This window comes from Clarias gariepinus, chromosome 2, assembly GCF_024256425.1.
Source record: "Clarias gariepinus isolate MV-2021 ecotype Netherlands chromosome 2, CGAR_prim_01v2, whole genome shotgun sequence".
NCBI lineage: Eukaryota > Metazoa > Chordata > Actinopteri > Siluriformes > Clariidae > Clarias > Clarias gariepinus.
In genome coordinates, this window is record NC_071101.1 from 51,122,896 (window position 1) to 51,148,463 (window position 25,568).

At 39.7% G+C, this 25,568-nt stretch overlaps 2 protein-coding genes across 4 annotated transcripts; one reads left to right on the forward strand and one right to left on the reverse strand.

Moving 5' to 3' along the window:
- The first annotated feature begins 907 nt into the window (after nt 1-907).
- On the forward strand, nt 908-15,684 carry flvcr2b (FLVCR heme transporter 2b). 2 transcript variants are annotated; one of them, XM_053491114.1, is made up of 11 exons: nt 908-1,758; nt 4,599-4,740; nt 5,820-5,960; nt 6,247-6,314; nt 8,609-8,712; nt 9,322-9,432; nt 10,427-10,532; nt 10,707-10,818; nt 10,961-11,016; nt 11,358-11,423; nt 13,494-15,684. In XM_053491114.1, the coding sequence occupies exons 1-10, from the start codon at nt 1,195-1,197 to the stop codon at nt 11,394-11,396; spliced, it is 1,443 nt and encodes a 480-aa protein (XP_053347089.1). In that variant the 5' UTR covers nt 908-1,194; the 3' UTR covers nt 11,397-11,423; nt 13,494-15,684. The 2 variants fall into 2 exon arrangements, with proteins under 2 accessions (XP_053347089.1, XP_053347088.1); XM_053491113.1 differs by lacking the exon at nt 11,358-11,423.
- Nucleotides 15,685-16,872: 1,188 nt separating this feature from the next.
- On the reverse strand, nt 16,873-25,316 carry bmf2 (BCL2 modifying factor 2). 2 transcript variants are annotated; one of them, XM_053491134.1, is made up of 4 exons: nt 25,180-25,316; nt 22,555-22,791; nt 22,091-22,287; nt 16,873-20,502 (listed from the first exon to the last, which is right to left on the reverse strand). In XM_053491134.1, the coding sequence occupies exons 2-4, from the start codon at nt 22,775-22,777 to the stop codon at nt 20,407-20,409; spliced, it is 516 nt and encodes a 171-aa protein (XP_053347109.1). In that variant the 5' UTR covers nt 22,778-22,791; nt 25,180-25,316; the 3' UTR covers nt 16,873-20,406. The 2 variants fall into 2 exon arrangements, with proteins under 2 accessions (XP_053347109.1, XP_053347110.1); XM_053491135.1 differs by lacking the exon at nt 25,180-25,316 and adding an exon at nt 25,047-25,162.
- Between the last annotated feature and the right edge of the window lie 252 nt (nt 25,317-25,568).

Genomic DNA, 25,568 nt, shown 5'->3' on the forward strand with positions numbered 1-25,568 from the left:
TTTTATAATATGTATAACTATGTAGGAATAAATAAGAAAGTGTATAACTATGTGTAACTATTTTGTAATTATGTATAACTGTCTATAACTATTTACTATAACTTAATGAGTGTATTATATTATAATTATGTGGAACTATCTAAAATGATTTAAAACTATGTATAATGCTGTAAGACTATTTATAATGATCTATAACCTTATATACATACGTGTGAATGTGTATAACTATTTATAACTATTTATATTTGTATATATATATATATATATATATATATATATATATATATATATAAACCTATGTATAACTATTATTAAATATATAAATAACTTATAAATAAAATGTTGTTTGATTCAAATTTTAATTATATTTCATTAGCAACAGTACATATTGTCAAGTTTTTTTCTGTATTTGTATAATTTTTTTCTTATTTCATATTTATTTATTTAAATACTCTATGTATTATTATTATTATTATTAGGTCACGTGAGGTGGTGTAAACGTTTGATATCAGACTGTGGTTGTGTCTGTGACGAAAAACAGTTAAAATTTAAATTTTGAAAAAAACGTTATTAAACGTTACGGCGGCGCGCGCGGCCTTTAATTTTGAAAAGCGGATCGGTTGTGTCGTGCGGCGCGCGCGCGGTGTGTGTGTGACGTCAGAGAGCGACTGGAGCCAGCAGATCGAAAGTGGGCGGAGCCAAAGTCAAACTTTCAGTGAGAGCAGAGAAACTTCCTCTTGTGTGTGTGTGTGTGTGTGTTAGAGTCACAGGCACGCGGCTCGGTCTGTAGGTTTAATAAGTTAATCTAATGATTCACTTCTGTGTTTTAGTTCAGATTTACTGATTTTATTTATTAATAGTTTGGATCTTTGTGAAGATTTATCCTGAAACTTACACACACCACACACTCACACACACACACTAATCCTAACCTGATTAGCTGGTTAAGTGTTATTATAATCCAGGGTTTATAAAGTTTCTAATCTGTCATGTCTGATAAGAGCTGACACTTGAATGACATCGCCGCAGTAGACGCCGTCCTGACCGAGTGTTTTAGAGAAGTGATCTGCTCTGGTCTGATCTGATCTGATCTGATCTGGTCTGATCTGATCTGATCTGCTCTGGTCTGATCTGCTCTGGTCTGATCTGATCTGATCTGATCTGTATGTTGAATCTGATCCTGAGCTGGACATCATGGGAGAGAGGATGAGCGCGGACGATGAGGCGAAGGACAAGGGGTTCTCCGACGGCGAGGGCCGGGCCGACAGCCGAGTGCAGGTCTTGGGGGACGGCGGCGCGGCGCGTCCGGATCAGACGGAGACGCGGTTGTACAGGAGGAGGTGGCTGATCGTGTTCCTGTTCAGCTCGTATTCACTGTGTAACTCGTACCAGTGGATTCAGTACGGCATCATCAACAACATTTTCATGAAGTTCTACAACGTCGACTCCTTCACCATAGACTGGATGTCCATGATCTACATGCTGACCTACATCCCGCTCATCTTCCCCGTCACGTGGCTCCTGGACAAGAAGGGGCTCCGCGTCGTGGCGCTCGCCGCTACCGCCCTCAACTGCGCCGGAACGTGGATCAAAGTCGCCAGCGCCAGGCCCGACCTTTTCCCCGTGACTTTTCTGGGGCAGGTGACGTGCTCCGTGGCTCAGGTGTTCATCCTCGGGATGCCCTCGCGCATCGCCTCGGTGTGGTTCGGCTCAGATGAGGTCTCCACCGCGTGCTCCATCGGGGTTTTTGGAAATCAGGTTTGTTTAATCTTCTTTGTCTTTTAGCTGTTTCCTTTCAGGGGTCACAACAGAGAATCATCTAACCCTATCCTCGGCTTTCTCTTCTCTCACACCAACTAACTTCATGTCCTCTATCACTGCATCCATAAATCTCCTCTTTGGTCTTCCTCTAGACCTCCTGCCTGGCAGTTCAAACCTCAGCATCCTTCTACCGATATATTCACCATCTCTCCTCTAAACATGTCCAAACCACCTCAATCTGGCCTCTCTGACTTTATCTCCAAAACATCTCACATGGGTTGTCCCTCTAATGGACTCATTCTTGAGACTATCCATCCTTGTCTCTTCCAAAGAGAACCTCAACAGTTCTGCTACCGCTAGCTCTGCCTCCTGTCTTTTCTTCTCTAGGCCGTAGAGCATCACTCGTTTGTTCAATAAAAATGATAACTATTACTTAACCAGTGAGGTAGGGGGCGTTACTCCAAAAAAAAAAATACTGGAACGGAAAAATCTCCGACGTATTTTTCGACATTTAGCGACATCCACATCCGTCATAATATTTTATATACAAAGATAAACATAATACTTTGTTACCCTGGGTGCATTTAAACAAGAATTTGCTGAACTTCATACTCGCTACCTCTAGATAGTAAGGATACGAATGAGGAGGGACGTGCCGATATGGTATTATTACGATGCCTGTCATCTTTAGGATTATTTCACCTCTAATGCAGAAATATACAAATATATTTTAAAGGAAGGATTCCTGGACTTTGGGTTCAGATACTGTTATTTTTCCCCAAAAAACATACCGGTAATACTGGTAGGGAGTACCAGTATAGTGTTCCACCAGTCCGAGATGTGGTGTCTGAAACCTTCAGAGTTGAAAGAAAGGTATCATTTGATGGAGGATAAACAGACTCTGGTTAGTGTATCCATTATCCAGGCTTGTAATATGAGTGCTCTGATTTGTGGCGGGGTCGGGACACTGAGCGTGGACCAAACCTGGACCTCCTACATGGCCAGCAATGATTCTACCCCGAGCCATCAATAACTCTCATAGGCAGGGCAGTGGTCGTCACGGGTAACTCATAGACCCACCTGTGAAGTTCCACATTAGTTAAAGGTTCTGTATTTTATCTTGTATTTCTCTAACAAGTTAACCACGCTCTCAGACCTGCACCACATGGGTATGTGTTAATGCCCCAGCTTTAAAAAATACCACTTGATTTTTCACTCCCTCTGTTTCACCCCTCCTCCGAATGTGCCATTTCAGTGTCTATGCAAATGAGCCACTCCCTCCAGAGAGCAGCACAGCTGAGCAACAAGCCAAGGGGGATGGACTCTTCTTATATGATGTCACATTAATGCGGCAAAAATACAAGCAAGGAAAGGAGTTTTGCACAGTGGTGCCCTTTAACGTCGTTGTTTCAGATGAAGGTTGCGGCGTGTGAGACGCCTCACACTCTCACAGGCCTGCTTTGATCTGGGCTTAGCGCCAGCGAGTTAAAGGCTAACTGTAAGGATGTATTTTCTGTGAAATGGTTTTAAGATGATGAAAAAAAGGTTCTGCTTTGTTAAAGTTAGTGCGAGCAGCTCACGGTCACATGCTATAAAGCCTCGTTAAGCTCGGTTAGGAAAACCGGTCACGCTGGGTTAAAGTCCTCTTTCATAACTCTAACGACGAGCTTTGTGTGTGTTTCACAGTGAACTCCTACTGGATGATAGCTCCATCCTGAACCAGTCCACCAAAGCCAGGACACATGTTTTGGCGTATTCAGGTGACGCTAAACGTCTAGACGTTGTGTGAGTGTCTACAGTCTATCGGGACATTTGTGTGTAACGATTATAACGAGTTTCCCAACGAGTCTGGTCATTTAATTGGCGTTTCATGAAAAGCAGGATTAGATTAGAGTGTGACACTGTTTACAGGCGTAGAGGTATTGACATGGAAAGATTAGTAAACCATGATAAGGTCACAAATTTTGTAACGAGCCAAAGTAAACACCTCCAACCCCCTCCTCCCCCTGACTTACATCGGTCATGGCTTTGGACATAGACCGCGCAGCACTTCTTATCCTAGCTTGTCATTCCAACTTTTTTTCACACCCGTTTAAGGAATCGCTAGCGGCGATGTCACTCTTACCCGTCACACTCTTCTTCTTCTATCCGCAAAACACTCACATGGAATTTTACTAAACCTTGTGCGCTGTCCACTACATTTTCTAATAACACGACACCTTTTTCCTGTATAGCGGTTAAAAATACGTAGCACGTTCTGTTTGTCTTTTTTGGACGACTGGCTGACATCTATTTGTTTAAGAAATTTTCATCCACGGTTCCTTGCAGAACGTTTCCTAGCAGAAGGTTCCTCCTGGGCCATCGTGCATGCACAGTGACGGCGCTGGTGATTTGTTCCGATTTGTTCGTCATACACAGACGTACGGCCTTTTTTAAAACGTTTGCACCAGTCAAATGTTTCACTGCGGCTGAAAGTCTGGACACAGTGCTGTCCTCAAAGTCTTCTGTAGATGTGGATCAATTTCACGCCTTCATTCACCAGGGATTTCAGCACAAGTCCCGTTTGTCATGGATAATGTTTGAGTCTGCTCCTGTAACATGTACGTGTACAGTATGGGAAAGTTTACGGGTGCCTAAACCTTTGCATACCACTGTGTAGTCACTTAGAATAAACATGGAATCGAGGAAGTCGTCCAAAAGCCATCGTGTTTTAACCGCCAGGATCTTCAGCTCTACCGCGGACTGCTGTTTATTGTCAGATCAGGACCGTCTTTAAGATTATTGTGGGTTATAACGGCCTGTTTTTTGTTGTTTGTTTGCTGGTTTGTGTCTCTCAGCTCGGCATCGCCGTGGGATTTCTGGTTCCCCCGATCCTGGTCCCGAACGTGGAGGACATGGACGAGCTGGCCCGTCACATCCAGACCATGTTCTACATCACAGCGGGCGTGGCCACGTTTCTCTTTATCCTGGTGATCATCGGTAAGCGTAATAACGGATCATATGTTTGTTTGTTTGTTTGTTTGTTTGTTTGTTTGTTTGTTTGTTTTAATGCTGGATCTGAATATTAAAAGCATATCGTATGTATTTTCAGTCTGAACGTAGCCTTTAAGTCTCGTTCACTCACATTCTCAGAAGGAAAAGAAGGATCACGTGCTTCGGTTATTTGTCATTGATTAATTTTGCATTTTGTTTTTAGTGATTTAGAGAAAGAAAAAAAAACATTCTGGAGTATCGTAACCCATCATGAGTGAACGATCTCTCAGCTTTCAGAAGTTTTACAGTTAGATTTCCTCCCCAGTTTAAACACACCCCCCCACCACCACACACACACACACACACACACACACACACTGAGCTTAGCACGTCTGCTATTGTCTTTAACATCAGTTTATCAGTGTGACGCTGCTGCACTTCTGCTTTTATTTATTATTTTGCTGTCCTTGACGTTTTTTTTTCTTATATAGATCTCCTTTTGAAGTCGGGGTCATGTGATCAGTGATGTACCGTCTCGCTGTCAGGGAAAAACAGCTCACGTCTTCCTCCTACGAGTGTCTCTCTCACTGACTGTCCTCTCTCTCTCTCTCTCTCTCTCTGTGTCCTTTCAGTCTGTTTTTCTCTCTTTTTTCTGTCTGTTATTTATTCAGGTTGTCTCTCTCTCTCTCTCTCTCTTTTCACCTTGAGGTCACGGCCTTGACAGTCTGATCGTTTTCACATAAAGGCGGAACGTGTGTTTAGTGAATGAATTATTCTGCAGTGCAATTAACTTGTATATCTTTTTTTATATATAAATATATTTTTCTATTTTATATGTGTTTGTATTCCAGGTGATAAAATGTTGCTGTTCCTCTTTGATCCTGCAGGTGGCGAATTCACAATTCACTAAGTTGCTAAGTTTGTTTAGAATTGTAACAAAATAATCTTATAATAATAATTATGTCACGAAGACGAGGTTGCCAGATTGATAGGGTGCACCCTCAGAGCTACTTTTTTAAATAATCCGAGCACTGAACAGTCTGAAAGTCTCTCTCTGTCTGTGTCTCTGTCCATGTCTTTGCCAGTGTTTCAGGAGAGACCCGCTCTGCCTCCGTCTCAGTCTCAGGCTACAGCCCGTCTCATCCCCCCGGAGAGTTACTCGTACTCGTCCTCTATCCTCCGACTCCTCCGTAACGTCCCCTTCATCCTGCTCATCATCAGCTACGGTAACAAGCTTGCATTTACGGTACTGTGCAAAAGTCTTGACAGTCATGAGATGAGGTCGCTGCGGCGGTTCTTTTCACACCGTTCAAATTGTTTCTTTGGGCAGTTTAATTTATTCCACATCATTTAATTTCATTTAATATGAGGGAAGGAATGGAGGGGGGGGGGGTCAAGACTTCTGCACAGTACTGTATGAACCTGCACTACTTTCAGAGCAGCAGTTTTAGAGAATAGATCCACTCATGTAGAACTAATAAGAACTCTGTGTGTGTGTGTAAATATTTACAGGGTTGAACGTGGGTTGTTTTTACGCCGTGGGGACGCTGCTCAACCAGATGATCATCAAACACTACCCGGTAAGTACGTCTCATTCTGAAGAAACACCCACCGCGTCCCATCCCGGTCCCGCGTCAGGTTTGCGTAGCCGCTTGTCACATGACCGTCACGCGGGTGCAGTTCCCTCTGGCCCCGCCTCCTCCGCAATCACTCAGACTGCAGAATCATTATAATATTTAAGGACTCTGTCACATGACTAGGGCTCATTATAATATTGAAATATTCAGTCACGTGACTAAAACTTCTTTGAGCAAATGAGTTCTTGGTCATGTGACTGAGGCTCATTATGATATTTAAATACTCGGTCACGTGACCGAGGCTCGTCATGTTTAAGTTCTCTGTCACATGACTAAGGCTCATTATAATATGTAAAGTCCTTGGTCATGTGACTAGGGCTCATTATAATATGGAACTACTCGGGTCACGTGACTTTAAAAGATGGAGATCATGTGATTGTCATGCATTTTGTGTAAGTTAAGCGTAACTTCCAAGCGTGCGTAGACGTGCAGAGCAGCAGGGGCCGCCCTGACCTTTGACCCCAGGTGCCTGGTGTATCACGTGCAGTGGTCTCGAGTAGAACTCAACTACAGACAATTAGACGCCCATAGCTTTAGATAAAATGATTCTGAAGAGATATTTGAACAGCAGAAAGACGTCAGTCAGGAGGCCCAGTTCAACCAGTTTGTGGAAAAGGAGTGTTTCAGGATTCCAGGCTAATTATCTCGGGGAATGTATTTCAGAGAATAACACTGTGTTGTGGTGTTTATGTAAAAATAAAGACTTTTTCTAATTCACAGCATTTACACAAAGGAAAGGAAGGTTTACTGAATGCAACTTATCTGGCAGCTAAATACTTTTCTAATAATGGATCTGCTGTAGAACTGTACTAAGGCTAATGTTGTGTCATTTTGTGTTGCCTGTCCTTGATGAAAGAAACCCTTCCCATGCTTGCACTTACTCTAGAATATATTTCTATTCATGCTCCACCAGCGCGTTCAGAAATGTTAAAAATTTCCCCTCTGTCTGTCCAGAGGGCAACATCTGTTTAAAGCACACCTTCATCTCCTTCTGTTTATATCACACCAGCAGGCTTTACTCTGTGTGTCGGAAACATATAAACATTCGAAAACTCAGTCGAGAAATGCCTCCAGGGAGTCAACATGAACCCCCGATCACCAGCTCGAGGCCCGGTGCTGCTGGAAACTGATAACATAAGAGTTCTGGCTCGAAAAGTTAAATACCAGGGAGTTCTGCGGTACAGACGTGCACACACGGTCCAGCACCTCATGGAGTAGTGAAGGTGTTTCGCATGAGTTTCGCATGAAGCTGTTAAAGGTGTTGAAATACATTTTGCCTAAATTTAATCTAAATCTCTTTTTAATAACTTTAACATTTTCAAGTTGGGTTATAAATGAATATATTTGAAATGATGAAAAAATAAACTCAAGACTTACAGTATACCTGATGCTGTAGTACAGATTTGTAGTTCAAAGTTTTTTTTTTTTAAATCCTAAAAATTTAATACAGAATTACAGACTTAATATTTATAGCGAACGCCGAATGATTAAACTACAAAATGTTAAGAATAAAGGAATTTTATAGCTACAGTATGGCCGAATTAATCCAGATTTTGAGGTTAAATATGACAAGTTCTAAAAGTTTGTTACAAAATGACAGCTAAGGCTTAATAAATATATTTAACACTAATTCTAAATAAAACTTCCTGTTAAACATGAAACATATGAAAAATCGATCTACAGAATATTTGTAACTGAGGCTGAAAATGATGGGTGTTGAACTGTAGCAGGATTAGGACAAAACTAAATCTAGTACAGAATAATAGAGATATTAGAGTTAAATTAGGGGCAGTGACGATGAAAAGTGCTAGAAACTGGCTGGAGGATTATACAGTAGCCGAGGTGAAATAATGCAGGTGTTACAATGCAAAAATTCTATATTTGCATTAACTTATATATATAAATATTAAAACAGTAAAAACCTAACTACAGAATGAGAGCTAAAGCTCAAGAATTGTAACTGATGCTAAAAAATGTAGGTGCTGTAGCTCAGTTATGGAAGTTAAACGGTAACAAACCTAAAAACTATGAATCTTAACTATAAAATGTGATTTAAAATTAAATACAGAATTACACCTTCACTGTGATGAATTTTGTGTTTTAATGCTCTGGACTGGTGAAGTATATATTCAATTCGATTTTAACAATTGTCATTGTCCCAAAGCAGCTTTACACAATCAAAAGGATTATTTAAGTCTGTATGGAACGCTATTTAGTGAACGCTGGTGGTGTTTCAGGGTGAAGAGGTGAATGCTGGGAGAATCGGCCTCACCATCGTCATCGCCGGGATGGTCGGCTCGCTCATCTGCGGGATCTGGCTGGACAAAACCAAAACCTACAAGTAAGAAACACCCGAATGCACTCGTGCACACTCTCCTGAGGCTGGACTGAGGATTGGAAGAGAATTAAAGCGTTTAGACTAAAGTCTGATCCGAAATCAGCCACGAGGACGTCAGCACTGAGTACAGCTCACAATAAACAGAGTAGGACAGACCGGATTCGCTCCCTGACCTCACGGCACGCACGGCCGTGGTTCGATTGTACATCTCTGCGTGATGCTCGGCTCAGGTTGCTTTAGCCGGCTGCAGGCAACGTGACCTCTGACCTTTCACCAGGGTTCTTGTTTTTTCAGCTTGCCGCGAGACCAAAGACAATGTCTACCTGGAATAAAATAAACAACGTAGCGCTAGTTCAGACTCGCCATCTGGCCGGTGGTGGGCGGGGCTAAGTTCACTGCATGCTGTTCATGAATTGTACAGTGCAGCGCCTAACTGGGGGAAAGGTCACGAGATCATTTCACACACACACACACACACACACACACACAACGTGACAAGGCTCTCTCTGGTCTGTAGGAGCCCACATGTGTGGGTGTGAAATGAATCTGTAAGAACGGAAGGGTGTGTGTGTGTGTGTGTGTGTGTGTGTGTGTGTGTGTGTGTGTGATCAGACAGACCACGCTGGTCGTGTACGTGATGTCTCTGGTTGGTTTAGCTGTTTACGCCTTCACACTGGACCTCGGACATCTTTGGGTCGTCTTCATCACAGCAGGAGCTCTCGGGTAATAAACTCATCTTCCTCCTCCTCATCCTCACTTATCTCCTCTCTCTCACTCATATTTACATTCATTACTTCTTATTTTGTTGTTTTCCTGTTTTCTGATATTTATTGAACGGTTCCTTTCATCTGTTCATCTGTTATGTATATATTTAATTGATGTTCAACTAACTTTTTAATAACTGTTTATAAAATCTTTAAAATATCTTTATTTGATGTGCGTTCGTGTCAAAGCGGGACTTTTGATTGTGCAGAATAACTTTATTATATTATTATGATATAATAATAATTTATGACGTTATTAAACTATCTCAAGGAATCTTAAACGCTAGAGCAATCAAGCTCTGAAACTTTACATCTATGAAGGCCGTTCGAGTCAAAGCGGGACTTGCAGAATTCTGAGCGTAAACACTCCCTTTATTTCTCTATATAATCCCCTGACACACTAATGCACTGATCCCAGTGTCTCACTAGTGTTTGGACACCATCAGGGTAGAAACTTCGGCCTCCCAGGAACTCCTCTAATGGCCCAAACATGTGTAAATGTCTTGGAGCGAGGTGAGGACTGTACGGGGGACGCGGCGATAACTCCCAGCCGAGTTCCTGTAACGTGTGAGTGATGTAAATGAGTGTGTGTACAGTTCACACACACACACACACACACACACAGACGTGACTTGGTGTACATGAGCGACTGCAGTGAGCTCTGATCCACCTCGGCCGTTTAATCGTGACTGAGAGTCTCATTCAAATTCAAATTCAAATTGTATTTGTCACATACACAGTCACACACAGTGCGATATGCAGTGACCGCACTGTGACTGACGTCATCCGTCAGGTTCACGCCTTTATTCACCACAAGTCCCGGTTTGACTCGAACAGCAGTCCTATATTGTATCTTGTTACTTACCCATTAACTACTGACCTAATATTTATTTGCTCATTGTATTCCTCCTGTGTGTGTGTGTGTGTGTGTGTGTGTGTGTGTGTGTGTGCAGGTTCTTCATGACAGGGTATTTACCTCTGGGTTTTGAGTTTGCGGTTGAGCTCACGTACCCAGAATCTGAGGGCACGTCATCAGGACTGCTCAACTGCTCCGCCCAGGTGTGTGTGTGTGTGTGTGTGTGTGTGTGTGTGTGTGTGTGTGTGTGTGTGAGCGTGGTCACTTTTTTGTTTCTTTTTTACTTGATACATTAATGAAAAAATGTGCAGGTTAAGATTTAAGTGTGTGTGTATGTGTGTATGTGTGTATGTGTGTGTGTGTGTGTACATGTGCAGGTGTTTGGGATTATTTTCACCATCTGTCAGGGGAAGATCATCAACACTTTTGGCACACTGCCAGGAAACCTCTTCCTGTGCGCCTTTCTGATTGTTGGGACTGTTTTAACTGGTACGGCTTAGCATCACACACACACACACACACACACACACACACACATGCGAGTCACCCCTAACAGCCAGGTTACACGGCTCCAAAGGAAGCAGTGTCTCAGTGTGTGTGTGTGTGTGTGTGTGTGTGTGTGTGTGTGTAGGATTTATTAAGTCGGAGCTGCGCAGACAGAGGGCCAACCAGCTGGCCAAGACCTCCGTGAGTACCCGAGCTCCAACACCTGACGTCAATCAATCATCTAATCAATCACTGGCAACACTGCTGAGTGTGTGTTACTGTGTGTGTGTTACTGTGTGTGTGTGTGCGTGCATATTTGAATCATAAGTGTGTGTGTGTGCAGCGTTCTGCCACTCTTCCTGCTTTCATAAATCTGTGTGTGGTGTGTGTGTGTGTTAGTGTAACTGAAACACGGCTAATCACGCAGCTCCGCTCTGTGCAATAATGTGTGAAGCTTCATGTCGATTTCACCCCCTCACTCCCCCCCCGCACACGCCCCTTTTACCCCTTCACCCCCCCACCCCACCCCTCCTCCACCCCAGGTTCTGGATTACGGTGCCACGACTCCAATTAACTACTGATCAATCAATCAACACACGCCGGCCCAGGTACGCTAAATCATGCTAACGCACGGTCACGCTGAACCGTCATCGGTCAGTCGATCAGTCAATCACATAATGGATCATGTCTGTTTGTTTGGTTATTTGTTGTTTTTTTTGTTTTTTTTGCCTTTTTTTTTGGAAACAATAAGTAAATAATGACATGATATTGTTCAGAAAAGTTCTCTATCTCTCACACACACACACACACACACACACACAGGTATGGGTGTGTCCCAAACCACAAACCACATACTGCTACAGTACGGCGGTACCTCAGCGTACGAGTTTAATCCGTTCCGGAAGTGAGTTCTTAAGGTGAAATTTTGTATTGTGAAACACATTGTCCCAAAGGAAATTATTTAAATGCAGATAATCCGTTCCAGACGCCCAAAAATATTACCAATATTACCAATTTCCATCACTATAATCATATATTTGCATATAAAACCAATGAAAACATTTAGAAACGACGTGTAAATGAAGTAAAATATGAAATAAATAGACATTAAACCTTACTTCCTCTCGGCACCGGCTGCTGTAAAAACCAAACTGAACGATCTTAGAGCACTGCAAATTGTAAACAAAACACAAATTTTGTTCCTAAAGTACCTATATTTATAGTTTAAACCCTAAATCTGCTCCCAAAACACTTTCAAACTCAGCTTAATACTTCTTCTTCTTTGTCTTTCGGCTGTTCCCTTTCAGGGGTCACCACAGCGAATCATCTGCCTCCATCTAACCCTATCCTCTGCATCCTCTTCTCTCACACCAACTAACTTCATGTCCTCTCTCACTGTATCCATAAATCATCAAACTCAGCTTAATACATTACCCTTAAAAAAAAAAAAACAGTGTAAAGGTAAACCCGTACAGTGGAACTTTGAATCACGAGCATAATTCGTTCCGGAAGCTGGCTTGTATTCCAAAATACTCCTAAACCAAATTTAATTTTCCCATAAGAAATAGTGGAAACTTAATTTTTTGTTCCACAGCCCCAAAAAAATAAATATATAAAAATAATTAACACAAAATATAAAGTAAAAATAAAACAAATTAACCTGCACTTCACCTTTAAAAAAAGTAAAAATTAATCCTGACAGATAAGTCCGCACGCGTAATTTGACACCGTGCCGGTTCACAAACACATACACACTAAAGGCGAGAGAAAGACGGAGAGAGAGAGAGAGAGATAGTGTGAACCAGCACAGTGTCAAATTATATGCGCGCACACAACAACAGGCTAAGGGAGAAAATGCAGACGCGCACTAAGACCCAGAAGGGCAGCACAAGAGAGAGAAAAATTGCTGGCTCAGTTGTGATCACGTGACGCTCGGCGTCAAAACAAGAAGCGCATGCGTGATACATGATACTTGGTATTCGTAAACAAAGACAATGCTCGTTTTTCAAGTCAAAATTTATTAAAAATCTTTGCTCGTCTTGTGGAACACTCACAAACCGCATTACTTGCAATCCGAGGTTCCACTATATACTGTACAGTGCTGTATTGCTGAGTCTCCCGCGGCGTTAGAATGTAAAACACAGATCTATATGTACTGTAATTTATGCGAGCGTGTTTTTTTGGTATCAGTATTGTAGGGTAAATACGGTAATAATTCACTATCACAAGCCACGATTTTCTCTACGTCACTTTGTGTTAAATTTATACAGTTTTATATTTTGCATGGAAATTTAGCTAAATTTGCGTTAGTAAATTATATTGTTCTTAATAATTTAGCGTTAAAACACATGAAAATTTATACATTTCCATAAAAAAGAATATTTGTAGTTTCCTCGAAATTCGGTCGAACCTTATCTTTCCATTGTGACGTTTGTAAACGTATTTTAAATTAAACGCCGTCAAATTCCTGCTAAATTTCAGTTGTTAAGGTGAAAATTCGTTCAGGTGCTCGAAGTGTCACTCAATAGCTCCATGGATGGAAGGACGACATTCTGAACTCACATCTCGTATTAACGCTCTCGTCACGTGTGTATAGAGTGTGTCTCAGAGAAGCTGGTGGGTATTTTAATTTTCATGTTTCAGATATGACGAGTGTGTGTGTGTGTGTGTGTTTACAGGAAACATCAAACGGATCAGATGTGAATTCTACTGCTGTCGGACCTGCTACAAGAATGTAAACACGCGCGCGTACTTTAACGTTAACGTGTGTGTTCATGTTTAAATACGGAGGTGGTTCAAAAGTCTGAGTCCATCGTGGGCGTGTCCAAAGTCAAATACCATTTACACAGTACAGGCCACATACACACCACCGTCATGTGTGTAACAAACCAAAGACGATATCGTCCACATAACCACACACCTCATACACTGTATATCTCATGTAAACACAATGAACACAATAAAGTGTCGACTTCGGTCCATGGACACGTCCCAGTCCCACGCCACATCTGGTGGTCTCAGACCTCTGGACATGAGAACTTGGGCCTCTGTTACAACTTTGCACTATTAACGCCCGCGCATCTCATTATTATTATTATTCTGGATGTTTTTCATAGATGAAATCTAACGATCGCACATCGTGTCCAAAATGTTTGTTTCTTTGCCTGGTGCTAACGGGGTTGAGGTTTGAGCTTGGACAATTCTGATCCTTAGAGCTCAATTTCTATGCGTGAGTGAGAGCACGCGCTATACCTAGCCTCCAAATGCGTTAACTTCATATCATCCAAAAGCTGATTGCGAACTCTTGCTAACAGGGCGTGAAAGTAACGTCAAAAGTTAAACGCGTTCGTTTCATTTTTATGCTATGAATCGTAGCATTAGGTGAAGGTGGGGGGTAGAAAGTGGGCTTTCCAATAGGTAGCTACAGCACACTCAAGCCCCTCCCTCCCCCTCTGGCTCCACCCATGTAGACCAGCACTCGAGTGAATGTGTGACTTTATACTCCAGGATGTAATCTGTTACTCTTTAGCCCATAAAGCGGATGCTGTTACACCAGCGCGTCTAGCCTCGCTCAAACTGAACATTTAACCAGATTAATGTTTAAGATTTTAATTAACATGAAATTTATTAACTATAAAAAATAAACACTAACGTCATTTTAACAGACATGGGCACGCCCTGAGTCAGTATTAATAACGAAGCATTATATTAGATGTAAACCCTGTCGGTTTAGAAGCACAAATCATCTCTTTCCAGATGTGAGCCATGTTTTTTTTCCTTTACATCAGGTTTTCTTTTAGAAACAACAACTGGATTTTTTAAGATTTAGTTTAACCTTTTTATTCTGTCGCCCTTATCGACTTATACACACCGCGCTTGTCATCTTAACAGCCTTGCCATCAGTTCATCTGTTCAACTTAAAGCGACATGCATAATTATTGGCATTGGCTTAAAGAAAAATGATTGTTGGTTAATACATAAAAAAGTCATTTAAATATTATACTTAAAATAAGATATAAATTACTTTTAATTAACATCTGAACAGAGGTTGCTATAAACAACCTGAAACTTACTAGCATAGAATCCGGAGATGACTTTTTTCTTCAAGGTAGATTGTTCAGGAAGCAAGGGTGCCAATAGTTCTGAAGCCAAATGACTTTATTAGCCCAGGATTTGTTTGTTTTTTTTTAAGTATAATGTAAAATGATATTTTTATTTTACAAGTCGACAAGGGTACATCTCAAAATACGACTGATATTTAACTTCATAAGTTTTAACTGTAATATTTACTATAACATTTAATCATCTAATCACGTCTTCAGGTTACAAAAGTGAAGTCACGACTGCGTTTATTTCATCGTTCACTTAATTCAACTCATTTTGCAGTAAATGCCAGACTCAGGCGGTGCGTTCTGATTGGCCGAGAACTTTACAAACGGTAAATCTCTATTAGTTAACTCTGTGTTAGGTTATGGAATAAAAATATGATTTAGCTTGACTATTAGGATATTTAGATTTAGATATACACTGTAATTTCTTAGGAGAAGCGATGAAATAAACGCAGCTGGTTTTGCATAACTCAGGCACTCAAGACACTTTTGTTTCTGTTACTGAAACCTAAAGCATTTAATAGTGTTTCTGCTATAAAGTGATTTAAACAACTGGAATAAATGTGAATGCTTTGGCAACAAAAAAACACAACTCTGTAAGTTTCCTACTTGAAGAGCCACAGATTGTGAAACGATGAAGTCGCAGGTGTGATTAAACAAATTACTACTTTTTAAGAACTCATTTTATATATATTTTTTCCAACATTGTTACTGATACAATTTAATACAGAATAAATAAAATGTTTGTAAAGGCACACACTGTCCAATGTTTAATGGCTTTTATTTCACACGTTCAGCTGCTTTCACATCTGCTTTATACTTTAAAGTGTTCACATACACTTCCAGTCAAAAGTTTGTACACCCCTTCTAACTTGATGTTTATTTTTCTCTACACTGTAAAACAACACTGAAGGTGTTTATTATCCCAAACACACAATAATCTCCTCTGAACAGTTGATATTGAGATGTTTATCTGCTCCTTCTGCTCTGTAAAGCTTCATAACGGCTCTAATCTGAGGTGCTGGTTGTTAATCGGTGATTTCCGAGGCTGGTGACTCTAAATGGACAGTTTTGGTCCAGACTTTAGACTGATTCTGTGAATAAGATGAAATAATAAGGTACAAATGAAGCTCTTATCAAAGTCAAACCACATACAGTTGTTATATCTAACACTTCTATCTATACACATCGAATATATAATTAAATATAAATAATATATAATATATATATATATATGTTTATAATAGGTTGTTTTCCACAATTCTTTTAGAAATACACTTTGGGACATTAAAAATTTTTAGATATTTTTCCTTAATGTTCATATTTTTATAACCTTATACTTAGTATATATAATTTTAACCCTTAAAAAATAACCTTAGGAATAGAGTTACTGGTCTAACTTTTTATTGTTGACTGGATTGTTATTGTTGTTTGATTGTATTGCTTTACTTTTTTTTTTTTAATCATAAGATTTATCCTAAAACCATTTTCATAATTTTAAGCTTGGAGAAAGGAATTTCTGCCAGTACAATAATTTTTTTAAAGTACCTTTTTTAAAAAAACACACACATACATATAATTGAAAAATATTTCAGTTTATGTAATTATTTGTTTAGCTAATTAAGTACAGTATAGCTTAGTTCAGCATGTAGGTACAGGTTTTTATCTTTGATTTCTTTTCTTTTTATTATTTATGATAATATTTTTAAGTCCTGAGATTTTGTCCTAGGAAAAAGTGCTTTTTACATTATATTTATCATTACTAGTAGTATTAGTGTTTTTATTAATAGTATTAAATGTTACAGGAACGTACAACAGAAACAGCTGTAAAAAATATATATATGATTATAAAACTGCTCCTTTTGTCTATAATTTCTACACAAAACAATAATAGTTTTATTCGGTCAGGTTTTTGGTTAAAAGATACAACCAAAACACACAATTTTAATTCACATCTTTAATGAGTTTTATAGAAAAAAAAAAGTTTAACAGCATTTTTGATATCATAAGCATTTACTCTATAAAAAAGCACATCTTATCCACATATAAATAACCATAAGTACTGTATAATCATTTCTTCTACATACATAAAAAAAACTTTTGTAACATGAACACATCTTTAGAAGAAAGTAAAATCAGGATTTATACAACACTGAAATTCTTGAAAAGAGTGCACTTGAAAGGGCATTCGTATGTAAAAAATACAGCTGTAGTTTCAAGCAAAAAGTGAAATTCCTGCCAGGAAATGAAACCGACTCGCCGTAAAATACATTACCAAATCTTTAAAATAGTAAAAATAAGTCTGGCTTTACTTCTGCAACCTGTACGTGTTTACGCTTCAAGGTTCGCTCTAGTTTTTATTTGTTAATTGTGGCTATTCGTGTGCTCTTAAAATCGTTATCAGGAAGTATTGTGATGATTGACGCTCGGCGTAAGTTCTGTCTTTAATAAAGGAAGGCGATGCCGTACGGCACCGAACGAAAGCATGTGCGAGATTGATTGCAGGAAACTGTGATAAAACGCTAGGCAAGTATCGCGGTAATAATATAAAAATATAACATCGTCACAAGTCGAGTGTGGAGTTAAGAAGTGAACGTCTGTGATCAGTGACTGTGATTTCTCGGCGTCCACGGCGGCACGACTGATCAGGCGCGCGTGTTTAACTGCCGACACTGACGATCATGACGTTCTTCTGTGAGTGTGTGAGGGTTAGCGACGGAGCTGGTGTGTGTTTGGCCCTAAGGCACGTTTAGGATTCTGATTGTCTGATAAAAATCACGACTCGTGAGTGAAACAATGTCGAGGATAAAAACAAAAATTAGCAGTGCAGTTTGTAACGGTGCGAGAGAGTAGGCGTTATTTCTTATATATCGTATAACATTAATGTAATTATCGACCTGCTGAAAGAGTGAAATATAAAAACCAGGTTGTAGCGGTGAACTTGTTTGAGGAAGAAGGTGAACCACAGAAACTCGGATATATCGTGATAATCGGTTTCTTAATAGCGACGATATTACTGGACTTGTTTACTTGTGATCTCGCCGTTATACTCAGTGTGACATCAGGTGAAGAAGCTGTGCGTATTCTGGAGTTAAGTCACTTAAAGTGTTTCCGTCACGGTAATATCGCCGTATATCGCAGAATTGTTTTATCGGCCCTCGTCCAATCCGATATATAGATGCAGATTTATATATATTAGATAAAATTTTGTTTAATCTAGGTCGTATCACTCTTAAATAAAGCACTTAAAAATTTGTCCCTTTTTTTTTTTACATTTATCAGAATTAGGAATAAATCCATAAATCCCTCATATTCCTGTAAATACAAATTCATAGCGCTTTTATTTTACAAACTCATATACAACAAAAATAAATAAATACTATCCATTATTATTATCATCATTATTGTTGTTCACCAACTCCATTTATACCCAATAAACATTATCTTAATAAACATGACTGTTCTTTAAAACAGAAAGAAAGAAAGAAAGTAAGAACACGTTAGGTCCAGTTCATGAGCTGGTCATGTGATAAAATCAGGCCGTCTCATTGGACACTGATAAAAGCTTACAAGAAAAAAAAACGCATCTATCCGTCTATTTGGTCACAAAACAAAACCGAATAAATAAATGCATTTGCCCTTATTTATCAAATTTATCTTATTTAGTTTTTGTTTCATAAAAACTGTAATTGTTAGACTTTTAGTCTAATTTCATAGTAAATCTTTGTGTATTAAAAAATAAAAAATAGCTAGCTTAAGATGTTCAGACAAACTCGAAGTATTGAACTTTCTTCTATTTTTTTAGAGTATAATTACCTAGATTAAATTAGATTAGATTAAATACAGCTCACAGTGTTTTATAGACTTAGATGAGTGATGTTTTTTTTTTTTTTAAAGAGGGTGGGTTATTATATATATATATATAAATTGTACTGTGATGAGAAAATTACAAACTTGGAAATTAGGAAAAATCCAAGTTAAAAATGTGCAAGGAATAGATCTTTGATAAATAAGGGCCAAAGTTTTGGGAAGAGTGATAAAAAATAAAAAAAAATCTTAATTAATTCTTAATTCTTTTATAAATGGCTTTTTCTGAGAAAACTTGACCTACATTAGGAATTGTTTTCTCTTCCTTATCCTCCCGTATTTCATCTCTTATTCGAATTAAAAAAAAAAAAAAAAAAAAAAAAACATCTGATAAATAAAATTAAAAAAAACACAAAACTATGAACAGTTTTTTACAACCCGTTTGAAAGCAGTGGCGTTTTTACACTCGGACACACAAACCAGGTTTCTGATCAGAACAGCAGGACTGTAGAGCAAAAGGAGATCCGACCCCAAGTCGGTGTCTGATTGTTTACAGCACTGCATTAGCTCGGGTTTTAAATATCATTTTACAATCAGGATTTACAGTTTTTTTCTTTTCTTAAACAATAACTTAAAAAAAAGAATTTAAGCTTAGTTAAAAAATTGTAGTTACAACTTTTTTTTAATTGTTATTAGAAAAAAAGGTAAAGTACAAATGTTAGTAGTAAAACTTTAAAACCTGACTGTAAACATATTCAGTGTCCGTCCACAGAGTTTCTCTTTATTTTATTCATTTTTCAGCCAAATCAAAAACCTAAATTTCTCATCCTATATAAACAAATGTGTATTTAAATAGTCAATACCCATCGTAAATGTGCCAAAATACAACTGAGGTCCTTGTTAAAAACTTTTTGTCCCATTAGAAAATTAATTCAGATATTAAAAACAGAAGATTAAAATGAATTTAAGAATTCAGTAAATGACAAAAAGTTTAAAAATCGTCCAGCTCAGACTGAGCAAAGGTATCGAGACAAAGTGTCTGGTCAGAGCGAGTATAAACCTTCAGGATGTGAAATGTCTCTCGGCCCTGAGGATCTTAAAGGCTCAGGTTAAAGGCTCAGATGTTAAAAATCGAGTTTAAGGCGACTGTCGTGCATCGATGTTCTCATTGCAAAAGGAATTTTGTTTGTTGTTGTTGTTTTTTTCCCCACACAAAAGAAATGACCTGTTCAATGAAACTTGTGCTGAGATCAGCAAAAAACTGTCTCAAAAACAAGATAATAAAAAATACAAATAAAAAGGGTTTTCTTAAATCACCTGTTCGAAAAAAAATAGAGTTGTTTTTTTTTCTGCTCCTTCACATTTTCTATCTTTTGTAACTCTTCTTCCTGAAGTCCTTTGATCTCTCTCACTCCACTGTAAGGCATTCACAGACTCATAGGCGGAATTAAAATACACGACCGAAAAAAAAAACACCCCCCAAACTAGCTCGGTTGTAAAGATGGCTTCTGAGTGAGCAGTTAGCGGGGACACCGTCTCCGTCCAGCGGCGACTCGCACTCCTCCTCACTTCCTGTCCGTTTTTTTTTTTTTTTTTTTTTATCAAGTTCACCTCAAAAAGGCCTGTTTAAGAGCACAAGTAACCCGAGGGGAGACGCCAGGAGCCCCGGACCTCCTCAGTGTCTGACCAACTCCCTCGGGAACAGGAAGTCGTAAAGCGTGCTCGCTAAACGCCACCAGATCAGCTGCCGGTTTCGCTGATGCTGCAGGAACTGCGGAGGAAACAGACACGAGTCCAGACCTATTAGTTCTTTATTGTCAATAATTCACATGATTATTTCTGATTCTGATTCACTAGCGCTCCCACTAGCGCACGACTTTATGAGTCTCTCAGGAACAACCACTAGAGGGTGCTGTTGCTCTGTTTTTCTATTTTATCTTTTTTTCTCCTCTCTCATGAAGATCTCTGCAGCGAATCAGAGCTCTGCAGATACCGGACTAGAGGCGGGGCTTAGGGGCATCCAATCAGGCGCAGGGTCATGGAGGGTTGGGAGGGTTTTTTTTTTCCCCTTTCTTTTTGTGAGGAGGCGGAGCTAAGTGTTGCAGTGTGTTGCATAAGCCATGTCACATGAACACTCTCTCACACACACACACACACACACCAGCCTGATACAACTGAATGGCAAAATAATAATACAGATACACGAGTAGAAATCATTTCAAATTTTACTGGATAAATTCCTGTAGCTCTGAGAAATGTGTATAAGAATAATCAGTATTATTATTATTATTATTAGTCTAGACATTTTTCTTTGATCTTTAGGAGCACTTCCTGGTCACGTGACCACAGAGTTCCATTAGCCTATAGCAGGTTAGCCTGCAGCAGTCACATTACTGGTGATGTCATGACTGACTCAGAGGGCTAAATTTAGCCTGCTGTATAAAACACACCCTCACACACACACACTCTCACACACACTTGGCCTGTCTCTGGCTTGTTTCACATCTTTGGTGTGAAACATTAAAGTCAACCATCTCTAGTGGATATAATAAAGCTTAAAATGAATGATTAGAATAGTCTAACAAACTGATATTTGTAATCTTTTAATCTTTAATTATTTTTTATTAGAGTTTATTTTCCCCCTTTTTATACTTTAATAATTTTTATAATTATTTCTCCCCAATTTTACTGTTTTTAAAACCTTTACAGTGTCGTTGATTGCTTAACGTGATTATTCTCCCTTTTTTATGTTATAAACACAAGAAAACATCACTTCTACACACACACACACACACAGAGACACTCACTCAAACCTACTAAACATCTCTACCGAAGGGTTTTTAGGGTTTTTTTTTTTTGGACTTAGCATAAACGTATAAAAGTGCATTGAAATAATTAATTAATTAACCAACTTAAAAATATATATTTCGAAAATGTTACGTATATTTCATTACGATATTAAACAATTCACTTCTAAATCGACATATACATTTATCTACATATATTTTGAGTATTAATAATAAAGGAAAAAATGTGCTGCCATTATTATTATTATTATTATTATTATTATTATATCCACTAGGTAATGTGTCCAGGTTTACACTAATGTATTCATTTCTTTCTTTTCTGCTTTTGGATTTGTACAGATGTTTAGAATTATATAAGAGGTCATTAAAAAAATTAGTTTGAGTGGGCGGGGCTTTGGTTTTATCGAGCTAGATTTGATTGGGTGGTGAAAAAACACTCATTAATCATGGATAATTTGTTCTTATAGAAATGAGAGGCGGGAAAACGTATTGCGATTTCGCTAACGGTGAACGATTGAGTGGTCTCGTCAGTTAGAGTCTCGTTTCTCTCACCAGCTGCATGTGCTCCTGCTGGAAATGATCCCCGATCTCACGTAGCTTGCGTCCGATCTGCACTTCCACGCTCGTCCTGTCCTCCTCTCTCTCGTCCCCTTTCCCTTCATCCTGCTGCTCGTCTACTCCCGGTTCCTCAGAGGCAGACGGAACGCGGACGCCGAAGCCAGAGTCTCCTCCGGGGTAGAAGATCAAATCTGTAAAATTTCGGAGGAGAAAATGTAAACGATGACGTGTTTTACTCTTCACGGCTGCGTCCCTTATGTCAGACTAACCTACTAAACCCAGTGTAACACAAGTCTGCTGCTTGTCATGAGCAGCGTTCTTGTCCTGTTGCGTTAAAGCTAAACAAGGGGGCGGAGCTTAGGTTAGCTTTGATCACCCAATCACAAACCTTTACTCTTTCTCGCGCTAACATGAGCTGGTAAACTAGTTTACGTTATAATTAGGACTCGTTTGCTTACTGTGAAGAAGCGCTTGTGAATCATCCGACGGTGTAGACACGAACCCCAAACCCACGGCTCCGTGGAGGGAGCGGTGGAGCGGACTGACCGCGTTTGGGACGGAACCCGGGTTCCGGAAGCGCGGCGTAGTCTGAATCAGCGGCATGTTCCCTCGTTGGACGTCTGCGATCTCGAGCGGTGCGACTGTAAACGGTAAAGGCGTATCCTCCTCGTCATCCTCCATCAGCGGAAGTCACCCTGCGCAAAAAGAAACAAGCATACAGGTATAAAACGTGTACTGTGGAAAGGAAATTACAGGCACCAAACGATGAAGCTGTACAAACTTATACTTGCGCACATTAATAGTTCTGAATATTTGTTATGATGTTGTGTATTGCACATGCTAACCTTTGTTATATTTTAAATGTTGTACATTTATGCAGCCATTTCTAGACCTTTTCACGAAGTGTGCCAATACTTTTGGACAGCACCATCCTTTATGTACGAGGTATACAGACCTGTATGCCTCCTGTATAGAAATCATTTACCGTTAGCATACTTACTTGTCTGTTTAAATATGTGTATAAAACAGAGATGCGAGTACATTTTTGCTAACTGGCTACGATCGCCCCCTCAGGTTAGCATGTTGAACCGCCGTTATTGTCTTGTTTTTTTAAAATGTGACATAAGACGTGACGAACAGTAAACCAATGTTTTTTTTTAGGGTCATTAAGGTCAAACTGACCCCGTCCTCATCCCTGTACGTGTTTCGCTAGCTCTCTTAGCAGCGATGTGACATCAGCGTAACTGCCGAGTCATCACAGTCAAATAAGGGAAAGTTCCAGAGTTTCGAGGAAAACAAAGCAGCCAATTCAAATGCGCGCGGAATCAGGAACTGAGAGACGGGAGGTTGATGTGATCCTTAGTCTGGTTTACCGTGTTGTGGATTCAGATGCGGAATGTTAGTGTTACCGTATAACAGCTAATATGTATGCTAATTACATTTCAGTATGAACAATAAGGGCTAGCCATAATAATGAGGACTCAACCTGTCCTGAAATAACGGTGTGGAAATGACCCTGAGCTCGACCCTCAACTCCTGTTACAATAACTATTATTGCTAATTAGATATTAATTACGTGTTAGCGTACTGAAAAATAACATCGGCTAACAGGTCAGATAGATGCTGTAAGCTGTGACTGTAACCATGGAGCCATTTAGCGCATTTCTTCCTGTCTCTGGAAAAAAAAAAAAATATATATATATATATATGAATTATATTATTAGTATTATTCAGCTCCACACCTCAACATCTACAAAGACTAAAAGTAACTAATCAACACCACACAAACATCAGTACTGAACAACCTAACGCTGAATGGTCCACAGCGAAAATCTGCACACTGACAAACTCAATGTTGAAAGAAGCCAAACATGGAACAGCTCAACACCAAACACCTCCACACTGAAGACTTTACCACTAAACAGTGCAACCACACTTCCACCCTGGAAAAATTTACCTTCTTATGGACAAATTCAACACTAAGCACCTTCACACCAACAATCTCAGCACTAAACGCATAAGACCTCCAAACCAATAAACCCAACAACAAAGACTTAAACTTGAACACCTCCACACTGACAGACTGAACACCAAGCAGTACAACAACACCGACAAACTCAACACCAAACACCTTAATACTGAGAGATGGAAAAACAATCACTTATAAACCCAGGAACCATCAGCTGAACACTGAACATCTTCACACTAACAAACCAAACACTCAAACACTGAACATCTCATCTTCACACTAACAAACCAAACACTCCAACACTGAACATCTCCACACTGACAGATCCAACACCAAACACCTGGACACCTTCAGTACCATCAGACAGTTCATTTAACACCTGGACACACTTGAGGTCCATCAGTGTTTGCCTGCTCTAACACACCTGACTGGACTTGGTGCATTAATACCCACACCAACACTCCTGATGACTAAAACACACACACACACACACACACACACACACAATACCACACCACTTCCTATCACACTAACACACTTCTCATTAGTTAATGTGAGTGTAAGATTAAAGCAGGAAAACCCCAACACACATCAACTCATCTCAACACCAGTCCAGTCTGTAACACACACACACACACTGTGACACACTGAGCAGCTGCAGCAATGTGTGTGTGTGTGTGTGTGTGTGTGTTAGAGAAGGGAAATCACCAAACTGTATAAACTCCACATGACACAGTGTGTATCTGATGGATCTGACTCTTAGCTGTAGATCAGACTGGTGTGTGTGTGTGTGTGTGTGTCTGCACTCTGACCATCATCATCATCATCATTATCATCATTATTATTATTATTATTATTTATCAATTATCATTAGTCATAAGCATCATCAAACTGCGACACAGATGACATCATCATCATCATTATTATTATTATTATTATTATTATAACAATAACAACACACTGACATGCTGATTTACTCACACTGATCACCTTTTCCATAAATATTCACCCCCTCCATCTGCATGATCACGTGCCTCAGATCAATCTGACACTCTTTCTTTCTTTCTTTTGATGTAAACAAGTTGACATTCCGTACAGGAAGCGCGCGACTTACCGCCACAGTTTTTCTGATTGATGTTATTTCTGATCAGATGTGTGCAGGTGGTGACCGAGCCGATAGATCCTCTCTGTGGTGTAAATCCGAGCACACACACACACACACACACACACACCGCTGCACTCCGCTCTAACAACTTGTTTGTAAAGAAGCGCTGTAAAGAGAGAGACGCTCGCGTGTTTTGCCCGGACACGAGTTCAGCCGAAGCCACGCCCCTCAGCCGGACACGTCACTCTGTATGCTAATGTCCTTTAAAGGAGCTGCTCCGTCCGTGTTGTTGATTATGATGATTAGACCACGCCCCTCCTCACGCGGCTCTAAACCTTCTCCTACTTCCGGGTCAGGAGTGACACGTGATCATTGCTACATAACTTCCACAGCTTCAT